This window comes from Schistocerca piceifrons, chromosome 2, assembly GCF_021461385.2.
Source record: "Schistocerca piceifrons isolate TAMUIC-IGC-003096 chromosome 2, iqSchPice1.1, whole genome shotgun sequence".
Lineage (NCBI taxonomy): Eukaryota > Metazoa > Arthropoda > Insecta > Orthoptera > Acrididae > Schistocerca > Schistocerca piceifrons.
In genome coordinates, this window is record NC_060139.1 from 245,063,478 (window position 1) to 245,089,927 (window position 26,450).

General features: G+C 42.5%; 1 protein-coding gene across 2 annotated transcripts in view; it reads right to left on the reverse strand.

The window, feature by feature from the left end:
* LOC124776362 (sterol O-acyltransferase 2-like) overlaps window positions 1–26,450 on the reverse strand; it is a 171,273-nt gene that overhangs the window by 132,076 nt on the left and 12,747 nt on the right. For both annotated transcript variants that reach the window (XM_047251313.1, XM_047251314.1), the window contains exon 2: window positions 21,485–21,537. In XM_047251313.1, the coding sequence (XP_047107269.1) occupies window positions 21,485–21,537 (53 nt within the window). The remainder of the gene's footprint in view (window positions 1–21,484; window positions 21,538–26,450) is intronic.

Sequence of the window (26,450 nt, forward strand, 5' to 3'; positions counted from 1 at the left end):
AGAGGCCTATTGGAGGCATAGAGGACCTGTCTAGTCTGTGACAGCTCGTCGCCACAGCTGCGCCCCCTAACCATTAGGAGCGGCTGCATCACCATACTTTGGACGACCAAGATGCATTTGGGAAAGCCGTCCTTTTATCTCCTATTGTACAGTTAACTATACTTGCTTTTGTGTTGGCGAAGGACCAGCATATCAAGACGGACAGTGGCCAGCACATTTCGCGAGGCTGCCGGTGGAATAGCTCCCTCAGTCCTTCCATCCCGTAGGTGGAGAGAGGCCCTCGATTTTCGGCAGTTTGTGATTGTACATGGAGGTGAACGCACGCATGTTTTCCCAGCAGGATTACACCAGTTGTATAGTATCGTCAGTTTTTGCACTATATTGCGATTTTATGCCGTCCTTGTGCAGCGCTATGCATATAGTTGTGTAATTAGGCCGATCTTTGTGATTAATTAAGTAATTAGGATCGATATTTGCGTCGGTTTCCGGGCCAGAATGAATAAAGTACACTAACCTAACCTTCCTCTCCCGCATCTGGACAGTTTCCATTGGTTAGGGGGTGCACTCAGGCTTTCCATCCAGTAGAATCAGGCTTTGAGTCGCTGATACATTGCATTTTTTACATGCACTGAGTGTTTGTGCTCTGCATTATTTTCGGGCATTTAAGCGTTGTGAGTGTGTTTGCATAGTGTTACACATGCATTATTTCGGTGAGCTACGAGTAGTTTGTGTGGTGTCACCGCCAGACACCACACTTGCTAGGTGGTAGCCTTTAAATTGGCCGCGGTCCATTAGTATACGTCGGACCCGCGTGTCGCCACTGTCAGGATTGCAGACCGAGCGCCACCACACGGCAGGTCTAGAGAGACGTACTGGCACTCGCCCCAGTTGTACAGCCGACGTTCATAGCAATGGTTCACTGACAAATACGCTCTCATTTGCCGAGACGATAGTTAGCATAGCCTTCAGCTACGTCATTTGCTACGACCTAGCAAGGCGCCATAGCAGTTGATAATTAATATTATGAAGCATGTACGGTAACGAGAGATGTTCTACAATTGTGGATTAAAGTTAAGTATTACATCATCTACGTACTTTATTTGCAATTCTCAAGATATTGTCCTGTTCCAGACCTCCCGCCAGTCAGCGTGTAATTAAACGCGTGCATTTCGGCCTCCTCTAGAAAAACAGTGTTGGCTCTTCTGCCAACACTACAGTTTGCACGTCTGTATGCTGTGTACTGGATTATTTCCGTAATTTACGAGTTGTTTGCGTTTCTGCACATCAGTATACTGCATTATTTAAGAGTAGTTTACAGGTCTGTAAAGTGTATTTTGTGACCCCAAGCATGCCAGGGTGAGTGTTTTGTATCAGTGTAGTAAATAAACTTACATGAAATCCATCCCTAAATAAAATGTTCCAAAAATAAATAAAGTACACTCCTTCCTCTCTCCAGCAGCACAGAAGAGGCTGAGTCCTTTTCCCGCCATTTTTCCCCTACAGACCACTGGGGGAGATGAGGAGGCTGGGGCACACATGCAGCTAAGAAAAACCCTTGATGTCTTCATGATGCTATGCTCGTCTCCTATTGATTGAACTGCACGATCACGTGACCTACCGCGGCACCCTCCGGTGGTGGAATGACGAACTATCTCAGTTCTATGGCCTGCTGGATCGGAGGCAGTTGTCTCTTGTGGAGTGGGAACTTATATGTAGATTTTAGAAATGAAACACAGTTCCAGCAGAGACAGATGTTTCTATGCATTGTATAATGCATCTCGATGCAAAGCATTTGTTTGCAGGACGGTATTCTTCCTGTTCATATGTTCAAGCATTAATGTTCGCTTCCGTTCTTCATGCAGTGAGCTGTGGATGCACTCCTCAGCTGAATGAGTGCATGTAACACAGCTATTAAAAGTCCTCCTGTCTGGCACCAACATCTCACTAATTGAATACATGCTCCTTCCACACCAACAGCTCAACAAGCACTGATATCTCAGTCTCTCATGTTGGTAACACCACACTAAGCTGCTACTGCTGTAGGTAGAATACAAATTTAAACAAATTATATTCTAACTGAATGACTTCATGAGCAGTCTCTAGTGGGGACAACACTGTAATAACTTCCCTCAGCTGCAGGAGTAAGATCTTAGAGCAAAATTCCTTCCAAAATTCAAATTTTCCCGCCCATTTTCCAAGAGAATGACGTGCCATCATTCAAAAAGTCAGAAAGGGGGGGGTGAGGGACTGCCGGATGACCCATAGAAGCACATAGTTCAATTTCCTGACAAAATTCTAACTTCCTCCCAGGGAGGCGGCACTTTCCCGCCAAAAGCCGTCATCTTGGATAATGGTACTTACGTCATCAGCTGACGTCACGGCCGCCATCTTGAAGGACGTCATGCACAGTTGCCAAGTCTACATGTCACCATCTTGGAAGATGTCATCGCCGCCATCTTGAATAAAGTTGGCAACAATAGAGAGTGGGGCTGCTCCTGCTTTGTTCCAAAACTTCCAATTCCAGTTGCCCTTTTCTCACCCACTCTTACAGTCCAACTCATTGTCATCTTCTTGTGACACTCTTCACTGTATCCTGTGTGACTGCCACAGTCCCCTTCATTCTGTCCCACTACTACAGTGTCCTGCCACTCTCTCTTACTAGTAATCTCATTCCTTCTTTCCTTCCTTTCTTCCTTCCTTTCATCCTTCCTACTGCTGCTGCTGCTGCTGCTGTCACTGTTATTGTCTCTTCTGACTGACACTATCTCTGTGAACTTCGTTGTCATTGGGTATACTCTGTCTCGTTATCGCCGGCTGTCACCCACTTCCACTTTCCCTTTATCCCCTCCCCTGGCACTGTCTCCTTCACTCTTTCTCTAGCACTATTCAGTCACTGTCAACTATGTTCCACTGTCACTGTGTCCCTCTCTCTCACACTGCCATTGTCTCCTTCGCTCTTTCTACAACACAAACACTGTCTGCTACTTTTTCGTCTCTTTGCCAGTGCCATTGTATTATCCAGTCTCAGCATAAAAAAGAGAATATATACTCGCATGTGTAAATTTTTGGGAAATTCTTAAAGGTGCTGAGCAGCTGGAACGGTGGCAGCTGGTATCCCACTTTTCATAGCCTTTTAAATAAATATCAACATATTTGCATTTTTTCCACTGGGTCCCTTGGTTTCCCTGCTGCATCATAACATCTAAGTCACATGAAAAGAAATGTATTGGTCAGTAAAGTTTAGATATTTATGTGAAATTGAAATAACGCAAAACTAAGTTTACACTTCAGACCGGGTTTTACCAGCAAAAACGTTTTGCATGTGCTTCACTGCTACGACATGGGGTTCCCAGATGATAACGAATAACTTTACAGCGCATTTACCCATGCTACGTCACGTCATTAACTACGTTTCCGCCTTCCGCCAAGTTTTACGTGCGTATTTTACGTGAACCTCTGTATCTCGGAAACGGATAATGATATGAAGATAATTTTCAAAATTGATCTAGAATGTGATCTTAGAAATATGTCGTAAAAATGTCAGCCATTTGCTGTGCATAGCTGTCTGAATCCTTGGCTGGGTTCTGGTCCGCTGATGACAGTGATAATATAGTAAAAAAACACTTTCTTTGTAGTTTTCCGAAGAACCTTCTACGAACTAATTACGCCTCCATAAGTCTCATCAAGCTCACTATAGACCACGACAAATGGAGAAAGATCAACCGATTTTGTCCATTTGCCTAAGCATGAGATAGAGTGTAACATACTTTGACCGTGTACTTTAGGATAGTGGCACTGAAACGAAACTTCTTTTAGTTACACAAATCGTCTCTAACCCAAGGGCTATCCAAAACACTTGACCTTACCCTTTTATCGCCAATAGAACCCGAGATACGAGCACCGGAAAATCTCGTTATTATGCGCGGCTTTTTGGAACATATTAGGCACACATGCTGTGGCACGCGCACCGGTTAAGTGCACGCGCACCTCAATGCTGATGTCCGCGGGTATGTGTTCACTGTTGCTACCGAGCGAGGTGGCGTAGTGGTGAGGCACTGGACCCTCATTCAAGCGAAGTGCGGCTCCAATCCCCATCCGGCCATCTGAATTTTCCGTCATTTCCATAAAACTACTATGGAGGTTACAGGTATGATTTCTTTGAAATGACACGGCTGATTTTCTTCACCAATAAAACATGCACTCCGTCTCTAATGACCTCGTCATCGACGAGCGTTTAAATCAATCAGTGAGTCCCTCCCTCCCCGCCTTCCCCAATCAGTCTTAAAAATACACGTACCCGATCGCATTATCCCAGACATTACAAGCGTGCTTCGTATCTCACGGAAAGCTCCCGACTTACCTTTCGTAAAAGGAAGTTAAAGAATTTTACAACAGAGAGAATAATAACAACTAGCTAAATACCAAAACGGTGGGAAAGGGATTGGTGACAGTTCAGAAGTGTGACTTGAACGATTTAAATATCCTGTAGCACAGACATCACGCACTTCCGGCGGATGTCCATAAGACCTTTTATGCTCCTTGTCCTGTCAGGCATAGTTTCTTGCTGTTTGTCCCCATTTAGCAAAATAACCTTGTCCGGTACGAATCTTGCACTCCGCAGCAGTGTGTGCGTTGTTTCGTAACTTACTGGCAGATCAAGGTTCAAAAAAATGGCTCTGAGCACTATGGGACTTAACTTCTGAGGTCATCAGTCCCCTAGAACTTAGAACTACTTAAACCTAACTAACCTATGGACATCACACACACCCATGCCCGAGGCAGGATTCGAACCTACGACCGTACCGGTCGCGCGGCTCCAGACTGTGGCGCCTAGAACCGCTCGGCCACACGCAGATCAAGGGCTATTCGAGCTATGGTGATGGTATCTTAATGCCATATACTGGTGCAGAAGATGAAACTGATCCGTTCTTTGGAATGTTCAGTACCTTCATGAAAAAATTAAATTCGCTTGTGAGTTGCAAAATGAAAATCGCGAACTAATTTTTTTAGATTTCAAGCGCGCGGTTACTGGTGACAGAATAGGTTTCGATATTTTTCGCAAACCAGTTAGTACGGATGAAATTATACCACAAAATGTCTTTCACTCAGCAATAAGTCGAGATAGCTTTATCTCCGGAAAAAAATTAAGAAGGAGATAAATATAATTAAAACTACGACTTGCAATAATGGATACGACCCATCTACAGTACAAAAAATCTTTGAGAAGAAATCTAGTAATAACTTTATTACTTTAGGCTACTGTAAAAACGGGAGAAATTGAAAGGTATACTTCAGTACCTTTCATAGGCGGTATCTCTTAAAGAATTAGACGTTTGCTGGTTAAAAATATGCCTGTAACGTAGCATTCTCTACTAAAAACAGCCTGCAGATAAACTTAACCCTTGATTTTAAAACCACGAACGGTTTCTTATGAAGTTCAGTTGTCTACTAATTACATGAGATGTATGTCTAATATTTTATATCCGACAAACTGGGAGGGCTTTTAGTGTTAGATATAAAGAACACCTGTTGGGTACAAAACTTATCAATATTCAGAATTCTACGTTCACCGAACACTCGTTAACGTGAGGTCACAATCCGGAAGGACTAGAAGAAACCGAGATTCTATACGAAGGAAGGATGGTAGCTGGATATATTCTAACAGTGAGAGATTTTTAGACACGCGATAAGGAAGGTGGCATCCTCTTGAATAGCTACAATCGAGAAATAGATGCTTTTCTTAAGTCTCAATCCGTTGCTCTCAACCATAACATCTTGTCAAGGTACTTTGTTTATGAACATCATTTCCTCTTCGGAACTGTTTTCCTCACGTACATATCTTAATACTTTCTTTTATTTTCACGAGATGGCATTGCGTCTTTGAAGAGCTACTTTATCACAAGTGGACACGGAATTACTTTCTGTAACGCCATTTTGAAAGCTTAAAAATTTGTATATTTTTCATTAGAGAAATAGGCTACTTGTGCCTTCATGTTATATAGTTTTTTCCTTCTTTTTTTATACTGTGAAAATATGCGGGAGATTGTCCAATTTGAGATTATGGATTTTACTCCTGTTACTCTTATCCGATTTCATTCCATTGTTTCACTGATTTTGGTAGAAATTTAGACTACTATTTTGTATGTTACGTCGGTATGTTGCTGGAGGAGAAGTCATTACATAATTGAGTGTAAATTACGGCATCAGCGCACATGTGGTGCGCTCAATGCTAGACTACATAAGCGCTGCAGCCAGTCGCTACGTGCTTAGTTTGGCGTTCGTCTGATTAATAGCCCCACCTGTTACTAATCTTATATTTAATGGATTTCCATCATGTCTGTATGAGACTTTAACACCAAAGCTCATGATCGATGTAACATGTTTTACACAACGTAATACAAATAATAGTTTTATTTTCCATTTAGAAATTGAAATAATTTTATATCGATAATTTGGAGCAAGGTATCACTTCTTGTAAAAAAAAAAAAAAAAAAAAAAAAAAAAAAAAAAAAAAAAAAAAAAAAACAGGAGGTAACTCCTCGTTCTTCAGAAGAATATGTTCTTAGCTGCACTGAAACTTAGCTCAAATTTTAAAAAAATTAATAAAAATCAGCAACTGACTGGGTGTATACTTTATGAATTGGAAACCTAATTAACGCCCTAAACACACATGCACGCACTCGCACACACGCGCGCGAGCCATATTGATGTGTTGTGCTACATCACGACTGTCTAGGGTTCAATGAACTAGTTTGTTTAAAGTAATGTCTAACTGCCACACGATTAATAATAATTTTCTTGCGTCTTGCTCCCGTTATCAATCTCAAGTCAGAAATGCCTACCTGATGCCTTTATCTTGCTGAAAGCCGAACTGATTGTCATCTAGGAGATGGTCAAATTTCATATCCATTGTTCTGTCTATTATTCTTCTGAGCAGTTTGGACGTATAGGAAGCTGTTAAGCTGATTGTGCGATAGCTCTCACAATTACTTGGCGTTATCTTCAGAATTACGTGGATGACAATCGAAAATCTAATTGTACGTTTCGAGATGCACAGATCCTACCCATCAACTTTAATAGTAGGTTCGTTGCCACGTTTCCCAATAATATCAGAAATTATGAAGTAATACTATCTATCGGCTCTGCCTTATTCGGCCACAAGTCTTCCAAAGCTCTATTAAACTCTGTTACTGAATCCCCTACATCTTCTATATCGACTACCATTCCTCAGGTCACCAGAGAAGTCCTCCACCTCATAGAGACCTTCGATGCACTTTTTCCACGTGTCAGCTCTTTCCTCTGCCCTTTACAGTAGAATTCCCATTGCACTCAATGCTGACGCCCCTACTTTAAATTTACCTAACAGTTGCTTCGACTTTTCTGAGCGCTAAGTCAGCACTTCCGACGACCATTTCTTTTTAGATTTCTTCGCATTTTTTCTGTGGCCATTTCACCTTAGCTTCCCTCCAGTTCCTATTTATTGCATTCCTAAGTGAAATATTCCTTTACTCCTGAATTTCCGGGAACAGTTTTGTACTAGTACTTTCGTCGATGAAATAAAGTATTTCTTCAGTTATCGAAAGTTTCTTCGCAGTAACACTAGGAAACCATATGAGATCCAACACGCACAGTGTGTAGTAAGGAGTTTGAATAGAACTTGTGGACTTGCTGGAAGGGCCCTGAGAAAGTGCTATGCATCTGCGAAGTAAATCTAGCAGAATACGCCAGTGTGAGTACTGCTCCAGGGTTTGCAGCCCTTATCAAGTAAACGTGACAGCGGACGTCGATCGAACTCTGAGACCTGTTGGCAGTATGAGCAGGTCGATATAGCCGATACGGAAGTGTAACATATGCTCAGGGAGTTTAAGTGGCAATTTTTTTGAAGAAAAAAGATTTGAATTCGAGAAACCCTGTTGGGTAAATTTAGAGAACCAGCATTCGATGGACAAATGTCCCAGTTGTGTCTTGCGTAAGTGCAGTAGAGATAGTGAGAGTAAAAGGAGAGAGATATGGTCTGTACTATGGATTATAGAGAGCCATTTTTCCCTCGCTCAACACGCGAATCATTTTGGCAGGAAATTCGCCAAGATTGGTAGCAAGCACCCTCCGCCACGAACCGTACGGAGGCTTATAGTGTGTACATGTTGATGTTCGTATAAAAAGTATGTCATGGTCTACCCAAGCCAGAATGAAAATGCTGTCATAATAACAGAGTTATTCAGAATGATCTATACACTTTCAAGTGGTTATAAAACATGTTTGTTTCGTTGTAAGGTATTATATGATTATATAGAATGAATCAAAAAGGACTTTTCAACTTTGGAATGCTATAGAAATTTATTGAGATAACTTACGGAATTGGTATGTGTGTCATTTCGTAGCAACCAACCTCAAGGTGCACATAAAAGTGTCAAGTGTCTTCGATGTGACTACCATTTGTGGTGCGGCAAACATCCCACTGGTAAGCAATTTCTCCCACGCTCGTTGCAGCAAATCAGGCGTAGCTTGTGCAACGGCAGCAAAGATTTCTATTTTTCACGTCGGTTAAATTGTTTGGCAGGGGAGGAACATACGAACAATTGTTGCAGAGTTCGTTTCACGAAACCAAAACACAACACGCACGCTCCATACCAGTGAAAGCAGCCATTTTATCTTTGCACTACGCTGACGCTACTGGTGTCAGACTGGAGTACTAATGTACTACTTGGCTCAGACTTAAGGTTGTTTGCTATATCTACCGATTCTGTAATTTATCTCAATTTTTTTGTAATTCCAAAGTTGTAAAGCCCTTCTTGACTCTACCTGTATGTATGGAAACAGTAACTCAAGAAGTTTTCTTCTGATACTCTGATAGCCAGCTAAATGATTGCCAGATTGACGGAGAAGGCATTTTGTATAGTTAATGTTGCGATTGCAAGAGGGTGGTGTCAACACACAGGTGCTCCACTGCACTTCCGCAACGACGTTCTCGAGTTCTTGATCCTGAGCTGCTACGACGATGGATCGGTTGTCCGAAAACTGGAAATCTCCAGCCTTCCCTCCCTCCTCCCCCCCCCCCCTCCCCCCACTTGCCCGTTAGTTTCTCAAGATCTGACACCGAGTGGTTTTTACCGGTAGGTTACATTAAAGCACTTTTTCACACCATCTCCTCACAACATCGCTGACTTACGAGTACATATCAGGGTAGTTGTGGCTGAGTTCGATGCGGGCACTTTAGGACGAGTGTGGGCCGAATTTGACCACAGAATGGACGTGTGCCGTGTGACTAACGATTCACACACTGAGGGTTTGCGAGCATCGCACAGAAAACCTTGAGTTGATGTTTCAATACATGTAAACATGTTGAAGTGTTTAGATCATTTTGATTAACCCTGTATACAAGTAAGAAGTATCGGTCTTTCGTGCAACTCTTTAATTTGTACAGCTAGCGTGTCGACTAAATTGACTGTGGTTCTGTGATGCTTACTCACCCCTCACCCAAGCAAGTGTAAATTATGGTTGGTTGTAGTCGAGGAAAGCTGGTGTGTTGCAGAGTCCCTGAAGCGATGAGTGAAGTATTTCAACTATGGTAGTGATGGTAACATATCTTTTCCATAACGTACAGAACGTAGAAAAGAAAACTGAGAACTTTTCGGAAAAGTTAAGGGCTTCAGAGAGACAGTTCTGACGTTGCGATTGATAATGGAAGCAGGACCAGAAAAATCAAAACATGCTCATAGGATTTGTCGACCATGCAAAAGCACTCGACGTTGTAAATGATGGAAAATGTTAGGATTTTTTGGAAAAATGGGAGGAAGCTCTGCAGGAAGATGCAAAATGTACAGGGTATTACAAAAAGGTACGGCCAAACTTTCAGGAAACATTCCTCACACACAAATAAAGAAAAGATGTTATGTGGACATGTAAACGCTTAATTTCCATGTTAGGGCTCATTTTAGTTTCGTCAGTATGTACTGCACTTCCTCGATTCACCGCCATGATTTCATACGGGATACTCTACCTGTGCTGCTAGAACATGTGCCTTTACAAGTACGACACAACATGAGGTTCATGCACGATGGAGCTCCTGCACATTTCAGTCGAAGTGTTCGTACGCTTCTCAACAACAGATTCGGTGACCGATGGATTGGTAGAGGCGGACCAATTCCATGGCCTCCACGCTCTCCTGACCTCAACCCTCTTGACTTCCATTTATGGGGGCATTTGAAAGCTCTTGTCTACGCAACCCCGGTACCAAATGTAGAGACTTTTCGTGCTTGTATTGTGGACGGCTGTGATACAATACGCCATTCTCCAGGGCTGCATCAGCGCATCAGGGATGCCATGCGACGGAGGGTGGATGCATGTATCCTCGCTAACGGAGGACATTTTGAACATTTCCTGTAACAAAGTGTTTGAAGTCACGCTGGTACGTTCTGTTGCTGTGTTTCCATCCCATGATTAATGTGATTTGAAGAGAAGTAATAAAATGAGCTCTAACATGGAAAGTAAGCGTTTTCGGACACATGTCCACATAACATATTTTCTTTCTTTGTGTGTGAGGAATGTTTCCTGAAAGTTTGGCCCTACCTTTTTGTAACACCCTGTATATTACTCGCAAACCCGGCAATGATTTTCAATTGCTAAATATGTGTAGGATGTACATCCTCATATCCTCCTTCCCCCTTCTGTCTGTTCATCTCCTCCTGCCCCCTCCCTCTGCCCATCTCATCCTCCCGCTCCCTCTGACCTTGAGTGTTGCTTAGTGTTATTACAGATTCAGTTTCCGTAGTAGTTTTACTTAGTGCTTAGTGTATGCTGGGACAGCATCTCAACGTGTTGTATGTTTTAATTGTATGGTATTTTACTTGTGATTTGCTGATGTTCCTCGCCATATTTTATTACAATGTGACATCGCTATGTGACTTTCAGTGTTGTAAAAAGCTTATGCATGTAATAATGTTACAATATCCTATAATGACAGCATAAATCTGTCGAAACAGATAACAGTAATAAAAGATATTACTAGCAGCGATCTTGGCATACCTGATTCTTCAAGAATAATAAAACTTTTAGGTCGCATAAGTGTAATCATGCGAGTGGTACAAAATGTTAATGTCAGACTACGTTCCGGATGAGATTCCATTATGGTGAAAGAATGCACATCTGGTACATGCGTGATAGTGCACTGGTACACTTTCATGTGGTTGCAGCACCACTCACCGACAACAACTCTATCGGTTGTTCGCCAGCATCATGCCTCCCAGGTCCCTAACTTCAACGAATTGGAATTTTTTGTGCGTGGATATTTAAAACCATTGCTGCATTCCAACCCTGTCGATAGTGTCTAACTCTGGGAACCCTTTGTGGATGGCTTCCGACGCATTCGGAAAACGCCTTGGATTTTTAAACGTGTACAGCTCTCTATGCGGAGACGTGCTGGAGTCTGCGTTCACGCGAACGGTGCCCATGTAGAGCATTTTTTTGTAATGTGTGTATCCTCAAGTGCGTATCTGCAGTCTGATCCTCAGAGAATGTTGTAAGGCGTTCACGTAATAAGTTGTATCGGGAAAATCATTAGCTTCCTGATCTGTGTTTAATAGCATTATTTGCTTCTTTCATTCTTCTCTAGTCGTCCGTTTCGTTTGTGCTTATACCAGTCAAACACGATGCATAAAGTCCATTACTTGCTCGTCATGTGAAGCTACTTAGATGGCACCTCGCACCACCACCCACACCGAAAGCAAGCAGTGTTCAACATTGTCTTCACGTGCCTTCCGCACAAATGGGAATAGCAGCTGGAAATCTGAGTTGGGTTTCTTAAAAAAGACAATGAAGGCCATATCCATGGCGTTCAAACGCAACAGTAATGATTATCATAATGATAGGGACGAGGAACTGCCTTCTCACTCTGTTAGATTATCATTCGTTTCTTGATTTACTGACCTCGTCACAATTCTACGGAGAAATGGTATACAAACCACATTTTTCAATTAGAACAAACTAAAAGACCATTACCGACGCAAAACGGTCGCACCCGATTACTTCCACACTGCGGAAGTGTATGAAGTGACGTGTGGCGGTGACAGCGTGAATATAGGCGGAGTGCGAAGGATGGTAAAAGAACGTCACACGCGATTGAAACAAAGTATGAAATCTGCCGTAGCGGAACATCAGAAGAACTGCAGCAAACACAGTGATTTCAACAACGCACGTGTGCTGGCCAAGGAAACCAATATATACAGTAGGAAAGTCAGGGAAGTGATTGAGATTTCCAAGAACAGACTTAACTTCAATAGATAATACTGATATAGGCTGCGACCTTCGTGGCTTCCACGCCTTCAAGGAAGTAAATAGGTAGCCACTGTGCTGGAGGAATACAAACAACGACCACGACACACAGTATTGCGTTGATGCCTAAGTTCGTAGCGTTTTTCCGTCAGTTGATTAAACGAGACAGATACCCATAACAGAGACTTCGTCAGCATCAATATAATCTGCTTCATTATTTACAACAATTTGCTAACGCCAGTGTAACTTTTCGATTCTGCGACTGTAGAAATCACGCGGTTTTGAGGCGAAGAACTCGTCAAGCCATGTTCGGAGTGCGTTATCATCCGGAAAGAGAGTTCCCCGAAGGCTTTTCGACAGAGAACGGGAAAGGTGAAAATCTGCGGGCGCTAGATCAGGTGAATAAGGTGGGTTCGGAATGACTCCCCAAACCAACTCCAGTACAGTCTTCCGTCAGTCTAGTAGAACGCGGGCGGGCGTTATCGTGGAATAGTATCGCTTCACGCAGTCTTGCTGGTCTTCGTTCTTGCACTGCCTTTGCAGCACTTTTCAGTTACTGACAATAATGTCAGCAGTGATGGCTACCCCTAGGGGAAGCAATTCGTAGTACGCCACACCGTCGCTGTCCCACCAAATGCATAACATTATATTTTGTGGATACGTGCAGGTCTTTGTACAGGGAGTTGCTGTTCTATGTTAGCATGAAGACACCGTTTCTCGTCGTCAGTTGAGAGATTCCACCCGCTGATTTTGACTTGGAACATGCAATACCCATTCACCCGATTTTTGAACCTTCCCCATTGCATGCAAATGTCGCGCGATGGTGGACTAAACGAAGTTCTCGGGTACACTGACGTGGATCACGGTGGATTAATGTATTTAAACGGTCTCTATCAGTCCCCGAATTTCTTCCTAAACGTGGAGAGTCAGTAATGTCGAAACGATCCTCCTTAAAACGAGAAAATTATTATTTTTTTGCCGTTCTCTACCCAGTGGCATTATCCCTACACAGGGCTCAAATCTTTCTGGCTGCTTCTGCTGCTGTAGCCGTTCTATTGAACTCAAACAGAAAAGTAAGTCGGAAATGTTCCGATTTCTCCACTTGACACTCCGTTTTCTAGCGTCCATACCTCCACTCACTATCTCCAAATGACAAAACGACATTATGTAAACACAAACAGCAAAAGTGAATTACAAAGAAAAAAAGGCAATCGATAAATAAACCCACGGAGACCGGTATACCAACACGCAAAACAAAACGTCACAAACCTATGCACCTACCTATTATTTTGATAAACTTCTCCCGTCTCCTGCTCTGCCTGCTTCGGTTTGTATCAAATCACGGTGGCTCACCTACAGCACCCGCGAGGAATATTACCAAATAACCACATTAATTCAGCATAAAGGGAAAAACACCCTTTTATAAGTAGTCGCACACGGGTCCTTGCCACTCTGCAGTAGATCCTGAAGACGATACCAGTCGAGGGGTTGAAACGCCGATCGTGTAGAAGCTAAAACAGTTGCGGCTTAAACTAGAGGATTATACCTTTAATGACATCGGCCATCAAAAGCCTGCAGAGTTACACATCCGGTCGTATCCATGATTTTAGTGCCATCAATGATTATGATGTTATCGCACAGACTCCTGAAAAACCGATAGGAACAGTCGCTGAAAACTCAAGGGGGTGTCTGTAACCTTAGGTGTAGGAAGCGGCATGACTGCCAGGAAATTAGGAACTATATAGAGTAATACATTACACTGAGGTGTCAAAAGTCATGGGATATCTCGTAATAGGGTGTCAGACCAGCTTCTTGCCGGTTTAGTGCAGCAACCTTATGTGGCATGGATTCAAAGTCTTTCGAAGTCCCATGCAGAAATACTGAGCCACGCCACCTCTATAGCCGTCCATAAGTGCGAAAGTGTTGCCGGTGCAGGATTTTGTGAACGAACTGACCTCTCGATTATGTCCCATAAATGTTCGATGTTCGACTTGGAAGGCCAAATCATTCGCTCGAGTTGTCCAGAACGTTTTTCAAACCATTCGCTAACAATTGTGGCCCGCTGACGTGGCACACTGTCATGCACAAAAATTCCATCACTGTTTGAAAACAAAGTACATGAAGGGCTGCAAACGGCTTCAGAGTAGCCGAACGTAGCCATTCCCTGTCAAAGATCGGTTCAGTTGGATGAGAAGACCCAATTCATTACAGGTAAACACAGCCCACACCATTGTGGAGCCACCACCAGCTTGAACAATGCCTTGTTGGCAGATTGGGTCCATGGCTTCTTGGGGCCTGCACCACACTAACCCTACCATCAGCTCTTACCAACTGAAATCTGGACTCGTCTGACCGGGCCACGGATTTTCAGTCGTCTATGTTCCAAACAATATGGCCACATGCCCAGGAGAGGCGTTGCAGGCAACTTCATGACCTTAGCAAAGGCACCCGCTTCGGTCGCCCGGTGCCATAGCCCATTAATGCTAAATTCGCAGCACTGTCCTAATGGATACGTTCGTCGTACGTCCCACATTGATTTCTGCCGTTACTTTACGCAGTGTTGCTTGTCTGTTAGCACTGGCAACTCTACGCAACCACGACTGCTCTCTGCCGTTAAGTGAAGGTCGTCGGCTACTGCGTTGTCCGTTGTGAGAGGTAATGTCTGAAGTTTGGCATTCTCGGCACACTCTTGACATTATGGCTCTCGGAATACTGAATTCCGTAACAAGTTCCGAAATGGAATGTCCCATGCATCTAGCTCCAACTACCATTCCGCATTCAAAATCTTAATCCCCATCATGCGGCTATAATCAGAAATCTTGTCACATGACTTACCTAAGTACAAATGACAGCTCCGGCAATGTACTGCCATTTTATACCTTGTGTACATGAATACTGCTGGTGCCTGTATTCGTGCATATCGCTGTCCCTTGACTATCACTTCAGCGTAAACGATGCACAAAGCTTGGTGTCACGGGCGGACATCAGAATGTGGGCCAGCGTTCCGTATGAAGAAGTCAGATATGTTAAAAACCTGCTGAGGAAGCGGCGGTGCTGTAATGCCTAGGCGAGGACAACACCCTCTGGCACTAACGGGACCAGCAGACGCTGGTATACGGCCAGCATGTTCGACAACCTTCAGAAAGGTTCTTGAAGCATCTTTAGGAAAACCTTCGTTTGAAAAAACACAACTATGGGAAAAACTTGCACGGAAGCCCCTAAAAAACCTGTGTATAAACGGCCAGTGCAGGTGCTGAAGATAGTGATTACCAGGAAGCAGCTGGGAGAAGTTTGATGCTGCTGGATCTACGCAAATCTGAAGGACAATTGAATTTTCGGTAAGTGTCAAGCGACAGCTCTTTCCTGCTTGTTAATGCGGAACAAGCTCTGTAGAGTCTGTCCTAGCACTAGCAACGGTTAATAGTTAGCATTTTCTGTGTGTTTTTAATGTAAAGGGGAACAAACATCGTCTACATGAGCTTAAAGCCCGCGCAGTTCTGGAGAGTAGACTCGGATCTTACGTCAAAATGACGTGTGCGTGTCCAGCAGTACATTTCGAGTAAACTGAGCGTGATACTGACACCACTATGCCCCGTGGGTGAGAGGTACCCCTGAAACTGAGGACTAACTACAGGGCTATTACAAATGATTGAAGCGATTTCATAAATTCACTGTAGCTCCATTCATTGGCATATGGTCACGACGCACTACAGATACGTAGAAAAACTCAAAGTTTTGTTCGGCTGAAGCCGCACTTCAGGTTTCTGCTGCCAGAGCGCTCGAGAGCGCAGTGAGACAAAATGGCGACAGGAGCCGAGAAAGCGTATGTCGTCCTTGAAATGCACTCACATCAGTCAGTCATAACAGTGCAACGACACTTCAGGACGAAGTTCAACAAAGATCCACCAACTGCTAACTCCATTCGGCGATGGTATGCGCAGTTTAAAGCTTCTGGATGCCTCTGTAAGGGGAAATCAACGGGTCGGCCTGCAGTGAGCGAAGAAACGGTTGAACGCGTGCGGGCAAGTTTAACGCGTAGCCCGCGGAAGTCGACGAATAAAGCAAGCAGGGAGCTAAACGTACCACAGCCGACGGTTTGGAAAATCTTACGGAAAAGGCTAAAGCAGAAGCCTTACCGTTTACAATTGCTACAAGCCCTGACACCCGATGACAAAGTCAAACGCTTTGAATTTTCGGCGCGGTGGAGATCATGATCAGCAATTCATGTCATGGCCTCCACGCTCTCCCGACTTAACCCCATGCGATTTCTTTCTGTGGGATTATGTGAAAGATTCAGTGTTTAAACCTCTTCTACCTAGAAACGTGCCAGAACTACGAGTTCGCATCAATGATGCTTTCGAACTCATTGATGGGGACATGCTGCGCCGAGTGTGGGAGGAACTTGATTATCGGCTTGATGTCTGCCGAATCACTAAAGGGGCGCATATCGAACATTTGTGAATGCCTAAAAAAACTTTTTGAGTTTTTGTATGTGTGTGCAAAGCATTGTGAAAATATCTCAAATAATAAAGTTATTGTAGAGCTGTGAAATCGCTTCAATCATTTGTAATAACCCTGTATTTCACTCACAGAAATTTGGTCCAATTGGGGACGTGAGAAAGACGATAAATTTCATTATAGAATCTTGCACCGTGGAAACGGAGTATAAAAGCACATGCTTACATGACACAGGAAATGCACGATAAAGCCTGCCGGAGTGGCCGAGCCGTTCTAGGCGCTTCAGTCTGGAACCGCGCGACCGCTATGGTCGCAGGCTCGAATCCTGCCTCGGGCATGGATATGTGTGATGTCCTTAGGTTAGCTAGGTTTAAGTAGTTCCACGTTCTAGGGGACTTATGACCTCAGATGTTAAGTCCCATAGTGCTCAGAGCCATTTGAACCATTTGAAATGCACGATAAGTTTCTGAGAATGTAAACAAGTACGATTATATACCTATTACGCTGATGATTAAAATTATACGAAAGCCCCTATCATTCTCGATGCTTATGTTCGTGCAATCCGTAATTACATCGCTGATGTTAGAGATTTTTAATGATAAATAAAAATGGGCTTCCTAGGATCACACTATCTGCCCTCTAATAAAGTATATAGCAGATTTTATCAAGTGATATGTGTGACAGGTTGTGTATATACAGGGTGTACATACACTCCGGGAACAATTTCAATTATTTATTGCAGAAGGACTAAACATTGTACAGATGTCATACATATTGCATTTCGAAGAGAAACTCTTAAAGGTTTTTTTTTCAGATATTCGATATGCGAACTATGAGTGACCCAGAAGACGTTAGTACAGGAATCGAATTCTTGCCATACCTGTCCCAGCATGGCATCGTCGACTGTGGCAATTGCTTTCCGTATTCTCTCCCGGAGCTCTGTTACATCATGTGGTAGAGGCGGTGCATACACCAGATCTTTAATGTATCCCCACAGAAAAAAGTCACACGGAGTGAGATCTGCTGATCGGGGAGGCCTTTTCATGAAACAGCTGTCCCCTTCTGTAGCACGGCCGGTCCATCTATGTGGCAGCTTCGTGTTCAGGTACCCATGAATGTCACGATGAAAATGGGGTGGAGCCCCATCCTGCTGAGACATGAACGGAGAGTGATTTCATTTGAGGCATCAGCCATTGCTGCAGCATGTCCAAGTAGGAATATCCAGTGACAATGCTCCCGGCGAAGAAGAATGGCCCGTACAATTTTCGACGTGACAAGGCACAAAAAAACATTTATCTTTGGGGAATCACGATCAAATTCAGTGCATTACTGTGGATGCTTTGTACGCCAGATTGGACAATTATGCCTGTTCGCTTTCCCGTAAGTGTAAAAAGTGGCCTCGTCACTAAAAATTACTCCTCATTCAATTGTTGCAACAAAACTCAAAACGCATATTTTGTCGTCGTCATTGAGCTTCAGCACTAGCTCCAATTTGAATGGTTTCGTACACAGCTTCTGCCGCAGGACTTTCCACACTGTCACTGCAGCCATTTCGAGTTATGGGATGCACGACGCACCGATTTCTTTGGACTCCTTTATGAATGTCTTTCGTACGCGCTCCACATTCACTTCATTCACACTGGGACGTGTGCTTCTCTTTGCCAGTCAAGCAACCCATCGTAACGAATTTGTTGTGCCAGTGGTAAGTGGCCTTCCTTGTTGGTGGCTTCTTACCGTACTTAGCTCTAAACACCCGTTGAACAGCTATAGCACACTTGTGCTTGTCGAACTCTAACACACAGAAAACTCGCTCCGCACCTGAACTCGCCATATTTGCTACTAGCGCTGACTATTCGCAAGTTAACAAACTATGCTGTGACGGTATACATGAAAAAAAAACTTTCAGTATTCCTCTTCAAAATGACATATGTATGATATCTGTAGATTGTTTGGTTCTTGTGCAATAAGAACCAAACATTGTACAGGTATCATATGTGTTATTTTGAAGTGAAACCCTGAAGGTTAATCATATTTTATTGACATCTTCCTTACATGTACTTTATGAAATCCTTGAAGTGCTTCACATATGTTATGGCAGGCATCAGGGATTGCCTTGTATATATAGTAACTAATGAAATCCAAAATCATCACGAATGGAAAAGTCTCCAGTTAAACTAATACTTAATAAGAGTGTTAGTGCTAGTCGTTCTTCAGGATATGTTGGTCGTCACTAATTCATGTTCTGGTTTTAAATTTCCTCCTCAGTTGCAATGACAACCAGCAAATAATGTCAACCTACGTATGATCAGTGCTAAGCTGGAACTGCAATTTGGTGCTAAGTGCACTAACTCCACACGTATCAGATTTACATACATTTCTGAACACTTTAGCAGAACAAACCTCAGTAAAAATGATGCAGTTTGGAGAGATCTTTAATGCAGTGTATCACTAAAACTGCGTATTTTCGCAATAAGCTGGTGTAAATACGGAAACAAACATATACGGCATGTTAGCTTCACACTGGACGAGTTGAAATGTAATTGTTTATCCAAGAATCTGTTACAAAAGGCGAAGAGGAAAAACAAAACAAAAATAGTAGCATACAGCTGGATTTAAACATACTTCCTTCGGGTTCTAACCACTCGGCCAAGATGAATCCACGCAATAACCGACTCATTATTGATCTTACGATCTCTTGAAACTTTTACCCCAAATGGGTCATTGACATTTAATTATAATATTTCGCACAGAGGGTGCCATGTTTGTGATAAATCTTCAATGGACCGTTGCCTTGAATCGGCATACTGCAAGTGATAATACAAAATAGCAAAACGAGATGAAATCAATATGGCGTCTGTCGCATCGACTGACACGTCAGTTTGACGTCACTTCCCACAGCGGCTGCTAGTAGGGTGAAGAATGTGGGTTGCTGAGGAAGGAGCCACGCAGGCTTTCACATTTACAGCATTGTCTTGCACTTGTTTCCCATCGTGAGTGATTGCTTATAGTCGCGACAAGTAATTCTATACTTTCTGGGTGTCAGAATGTAGGAAGAAACAAATACTGTCCCGAGCTTGTCTCCAATCTTCGTTAAAATATCTGACTTAGTACTATCGTAATGAGTTTGCACTTGTCTTCGAAACAAAAGGTAGAATACCGGAATCGGAAGTTGCTGGAAAGGGCTAACATATAGAATGACAGGGTGTAATCGTTGATGTGCAAAGATATCAAGCCACTTTAAGGCACCTTTTCGAATAAATTTGAACTATCAGGAAATACATACATTGCTCCTAAATTGAATCCTGAAGTTCTTACAATCTTATTCGCTTCGCACGAAGCTAATAATTTCTCCTATCCATTCCAGAATCACCTGTGGTAAGCATCCTGGAAAACTTTGTCCCTCACACACCGTTAAAGGTAACTTGGCAGACCTCAGTCCACATCGTCGTTTACGTCATGATTGCGCTGTCCAGGTCACACCTTTGTTCTAAGCCGGTGACAGGACCTCACAAGATGGGTCTTCAGGCAATTCCAACTGGTAATCCCAACCGAGGGCAAGTATCAGGGAGTCGATCTCCCCTGCAGACGTAATTTGTTAACTTGAACAATTAGGAAATTGTCGGATTGTGGAGGAGACTGTCTATAGGACTTGTCTGTAAGGTGTAGTATCTAGTCTTACTTCACAGTGATGGACTGGTTCTAACAGTTTCAGAGCTGATCGTGCTGCTTAGCCGTAAACTTGGCAACCATAATCACGTCGGGACGTGATCGGGGCCAGAGACATTTTGTTGTAAACTGGCAGAAATACTACACACTTACACGTAAATGCGCCTTATGGTATTACCTGTTGCTGCAATACATCCTAAATCAATGAACATTTATCTTGAAAATGTTTATGATGTGAGTACTGCATCAAATAAGGTATGTAATCCTTCGTGTGTCTCCGTAATGACCCACGATTTTCTTTTGTATTTCGCTCTGTACTTACTCTCTCGCGGCATTTGTTACTAACAACAAAATTCGGCTGTAGGTGAAATGCATTCAAGTACAGAAAGAATTTCAGATTAGGTTTAGTATCCTTGTTTAGCAATCAGGGTGGAGTTCCACTTTTCAGTAAAAAAACCCTTTTAAAGCGCCTACAGACAAATTAAGCTAATTAAAATTCACTACGAAGCATTAATTATTACCCACGTTTTCCATGAAGTACCCAAGTATCCCTATTCAGTTACTGGAGATCTCCAATTTTAGCATTACATGTAACTATGTTCCTTATTAATAACTTCCATCTTTACATTAGGTAAAGAACTTATTGTCTGTCAGTTATCAATTTACTCATGCAAGTGTTAAGCAGGCGGCAGTACACATGGAACTGTTAAGTAGCATCCACCTTTACAGTCACCAACTACTTTCTAAACAAAGTACCTCCTGCTAAGTTTGTAAGATGTTAATTTCTGTCGTTTATCCTAAGTAGTGTACAGCACACCATCACTAATGATAGTTATTCGTAAACTATCACCAGAGAATTTCTGACAGCGACGTCTATGTTATTCGAAACACACCGCATGTATCTAAATGTGAGAAACAACTGTTCAGATTATTTGTCACACACGATGTGATCGTTTATAAAGAAACTGATAATTTAAGGTTACAACAGCCCTTTATTGGGTAAATAACGTTGTTCCTATAGCTAACACGCCAGCTAAAAGACGTTGAAAGTAGTAGTGTACGAGGAAAATGAAAGCAAGCAGTGCCTTACCTGTATTCGCTCCTTCAGTTCCAGCACATTAGGCCGCGGCTTTTTCTTCTCTTCTGGAAAAGAAAGGAAAACCATCACGAACAGGCAGACATTCAAACAATACATTTAAATTCATACATATCCTGTTATGTGAATACGGACGGGCCTCTGGGACCTTTGTAGAGTACGGCTTCATCTAAATCTGCAGGCATACTCTGCAAATCACATTTAAGTGTCTGGCAGGGTGTTCATCGAACCACCTTCACAGTAATTCTTTTTAGGTTAGACGGCCTCAGGGAACCACAGAAAGGGCGTCCGTCTAAAACGGGGCAAGTAATACACAGTAAGTTAGTTGTAGAAACGATCGGTATTGTAGTTGTAAATTGTCGTAGCTGTGCTGGGAAAGAACCAGACCTCCAAGCCCTAATAGAAAGCACTGAAGCTCAAATAGTTATAGGTACAGAAAGCTGGCTAAAGCTGGAAATTAGCTCAGCAGAAATATTTTCTAACGATCTAACAGTGTTCAGAAAGGATAAATATAACTGGTGGTAGAGTATTTATTGATGTCAGTAGTAGTTTGCCTTGTAGTGAAATTGAAGTAGGTAGTTCCTACGAAATAGTATTTGTAGAGGTTATACTTGACAATCACACTAAACTATTAATTGGATCGTTTTACCGACCCCCGACTCAGAAGATATAGCTGCTGAACAGTTCAAAGAAAACTTGAGTCTCACTTCAAAGAGGTACCTCGCTCATACAATTATAGTAAGTCGTGACTTCAATCTAACCTCGATATGTTGGAAAAATTATACGTTTAAAGCCGGCGGCAGGCATAAATCGTCATCCGAAATTGTACTGGTTGCTTTTTCAGAAAATTATTTTGAACAATTAGTTCATGAGCCTACTCAAAGCGTAAATGGCTGACCTCTTAGCAACAAATAACCTTGGACAAATAGTCAGTATCGTGACGAATTCAGGGATTAGCGACCACAAGGCAGTAGCTGATAGGCTGAATACCACAACTCCTACAACCATCAAAAAGAAACGCAAAGTATATCTATTTAAATAAAAGCTAATAAAAATGCTCTTAATGCCTTTTTAAGAGACATTCTGCACTCCTTCCGATCTGATCATGTAAGCGTAGAAAAGTTGTGGAATGATTTCAAAGAAATAGTCTCGACAGCAGTTGAGAGATATATACCACATAAATTAATAAGTGGTGGTACTGATCCCCCGTGGTACACAAAACGGGTCAGATCGCTGTTGCAGAAGCAGCGGAAAAAGCATGCCAAATTTAAAAGAACGCAAAATCCCCAAGACTGGCAATGTTTTGCAGAAGTTCGAAATATAGCACGTACTTCAATGCGAGACGCATTCAATAATTTCCACAAGGAAACTCCGTCTCGAAATACGGCAGAAAAACCTAAGATATTCTGGTCATACATAAAGCACACCAGTGGCAAGACGCAATCAATACCTTCACTGTGCGATAACAACGGTGAAATCATTGATGACAGTGCCACTTAAACAGAGTTATTAAACACGATTTTCCGAAACTCCTTCACCAAAGAAGACGAAGCAAATATTCCTGAATTCCATTCAAGAACAACTGCCAAGATGAGAAACATAGCCGGCCGAAGTGGCCGAGCGGTTCTAGGCGCTTCAGTCTCGAACCGCGCGACCGCTACGGTCGCAGGTTCGAATCCTGCTTCGGGCATGGATGTGTGTGATGTTCTTAGGTTAGTTAGGTTTAAGTAGTTCTAAGTTCTAGGGGGACTGATGACCTCAGAAGTTAAGTCCCACAGTGCTCAGAGCCATTTGAACCATATAAATTTTGAGAAACATAGAAAAAGGTATCCTCGGTGTCGCAAAGCAGCTTAAATCACTTAATAAAGGCAAGGCTTCCGGTCCAGATTGTATACCAGCCAGGTTCCTCTCAGAGTATGCTGATAAAATAGCTCCATATTTAGCAATTATATACAACCGCTCGCTCACACAAAGATCCGTACCTAAAGACTGGAAAATCGCTCAAGTCACACCAATACCCAAAAAGGGAAGTAGGAGGCCCATATCACTAACGTCGATTTGCAGTAGGTTTTTGGAACATATACTGTATTCGAACATTATGAAGTACCTCGAAGAAGACGATTTATTGACACGTACTCAGCACGGATTCAGCAAATATCGTTCTTCCGGAACACAACTAGCTCTTTATACTCACGATGTAATGACTGCTATCGACAGGGGATGTCAAATTGATTCCGAATTTTTAGATTTCCAGAAGGCTTTAGACACCGTTCCTCACAAACGTTTTCTAACCAAACTGCGTGCCTACGGAGTATCGCCTCAGTTGTGCGGCTGGATTCGTGATTTCCTGTCAGAAAGGTCACAGTTCGTAGTAATAGACGGAAAGTCATCGACTAAAACAGGAATAATATCCGGCGTTCCCCAAGGAAATGTTATAGGCTCTCTGTCGTTTCTTATCTATAATAACGACATAGGAGACAAAATCAGTAACCGTCTTAGATTGTTTGCAGATGTTGCTGTCATTTACCGTCTTGTTAAGTCATCAGATGACCAAAACGAACTGCAAAATGATTTAGATAAGATATCTGTATGGTGTGAGAAGTGGCAATTGACCCTGAATAAAGAAAAGTGTGAAGTTATTTACAGGATTACTAAAAGAAATCTGCTAAATTTCGATTACGAGATAAGTCACACAAATCTGAAGGCTGTAAATTCGACTAAATACTTAGGGATTACAATTACAAATACACTAAATTGGAACGATCACATAGATAATGTTGTATGTAGAGCCAGCCAAAGACTGCGATTCATTGGCAGAACACTTAGAGTGCCACAGGTCTTCTAAAGAGACTGCTTACACTACACTTGTCCGTCCTATTCTGGAGTTTTGCTGTGCGGTGTGAGATCCCGCATCAGATGAGACTGACGGATGACATCGAAAAGTGCACAGAAGGGCGGCTCGTTTTGTATTATCGCGAAGTAGAGTAGATAGTGCCACAGAGATGGTACGTGAATAGAAGTGGCAATAATTAAAACAAAGGCGTTTTTCGTTGCGACGGGATCTTCTCATGAAATTTCAATCACCAGTTTTCTTCTCCGATTGCGAAAACATTCTGTTGGCACCCACCTACATAATGAGAAATGATCATCACGATAAAATAAGAGAAATCAGGGCTCATTTTTCATGCCCGCCGTTCGAGAGTGGAACGGTAGAGAGACAGCTTGAAGGTGGTCTCTGCCAGACACTTTATTGTGAATGGCAGAGTAATCACGTAGATGTCGATGTAGATTATTCCAATCTCGAACAGCGCGTGGAAAAACGAACACCTATATATTTCCGTACGAGCTCTGAATTCCCTTATTTTATTATGATGATCGTTTCTTCCCATGTAAGTTTGTGACAACAAAATATTTTCGCATTTGTAGGAAGTTCGTGATCGAAATTTCAGGAGAAGATTCTGCCGCAACAAAAAACGGCTTTGTTTTAATGATGTCCTGTATCATTTCAGTGTCACACTCTCTCCTATTTCGTGATAATACAAAATGTGCTGCCCTTCTTTTAACTTTCTCAATGTACTCCCGTCAATCCTATCTGGTAAGGAACCTCCACCGCGCAGTAGTATTCTAGAAGAGGATTGACAAACGTAGTGTAGGCGGTCTCTTTAGTAGATCTGTTACATTTTCTAAGTGTGGTGGTAATAAAACGCAGTGTTTCGTTAGCCTTCCCCACAACATATTTTATGTGTTCCTTCCAGTTTAAGTTGTTGGTAATTGTAATTCCGTTGAATTTACGGCCTTTACATTTGATGTCTTTATCGTGTAACCGACGTTTAACGAGTTCTTTTTAATACTGATGTGGATGATCTCCAGTTTTCGTTATTCATGGTCAATTGACAATTTTTGCACCATAGAGATATCTATCTTCTGTTGACTTTACTAGACGATAATCGACAGTATCATCTGCTAACAACCTAAGACTGCTGCTCAGTTTGTGCCCTAAATCGTTTACATACATAAGGAACAGCAAAGGGCTTATAACATTACCTTCGGGAAAGCCAGAAATCACATCCGTTTTACTCGATGACTTTCCGTCTATTAGTACGAATTGTGACTTTTGTTCACACTTTTCGCGCGTGGTCCTGTTCTGTGCTGGTACGCCTGCCGCCGCCTCCGTGAAGTTGCCTTTTAGTACGTTTTATGCGATATCACGCCTACTTGACGGATGTTTTTTGGCAGAAAATTTCTGATATTTTAACATTTTTAACATGACCTGATGATGCCCTATCCGGGCGAAACACGTCATTCTTAAGTCAATAAGGAACGTTCTGCAACCTACGACTGCTTTTAAATTAGTAAATAAAAGGATGATATCCTTGCAGCAAGTTAGTACCACTATTTCATGGGTAAGCGACCAAGAGCGACCGTGCAAAAGAAAAAAAAAGAAAGAAAGAAAAAAGAGCGTTTTGAGCCTTAAGTTAGTTTTCGTGAAGACTGGCGGCGGTTTATGTGGCCACTGTGTCAGTAGTTACTTTACACTTATTTGCAGTTACTACACATACGTAAGCAGTTTGCCATATGCGTGTTTATTTTGCCATAAATGTTTCGTTTTATCCATTTAAAACATTGTCAGAGTTAACATTTTTATCTGAGCCACAAAGTCTTATTTGGTGTTCAGAAGCAACTAAGGATCACATTGATAAGATCTAGAAATCAGCTTCAGTTGTAAATGATATTTTATTAGCACGGCTGGTTTCGAAGACTAGTGCTCCATCATCGGGTGCCTCACATCATAAAGCCATTGGCGTGAGACGGGCATTACGCACAGCTCTCGTATATGTGACATTAAGATGTGCCGGAACTGCCAGACAAAGGAAAATCGTATTATATGTAGATCCTGATAATGGAGCAATAGTCTCCGAAACTGGTCATTCGGATCTTCGAATCTTATCAATTTTCGTCC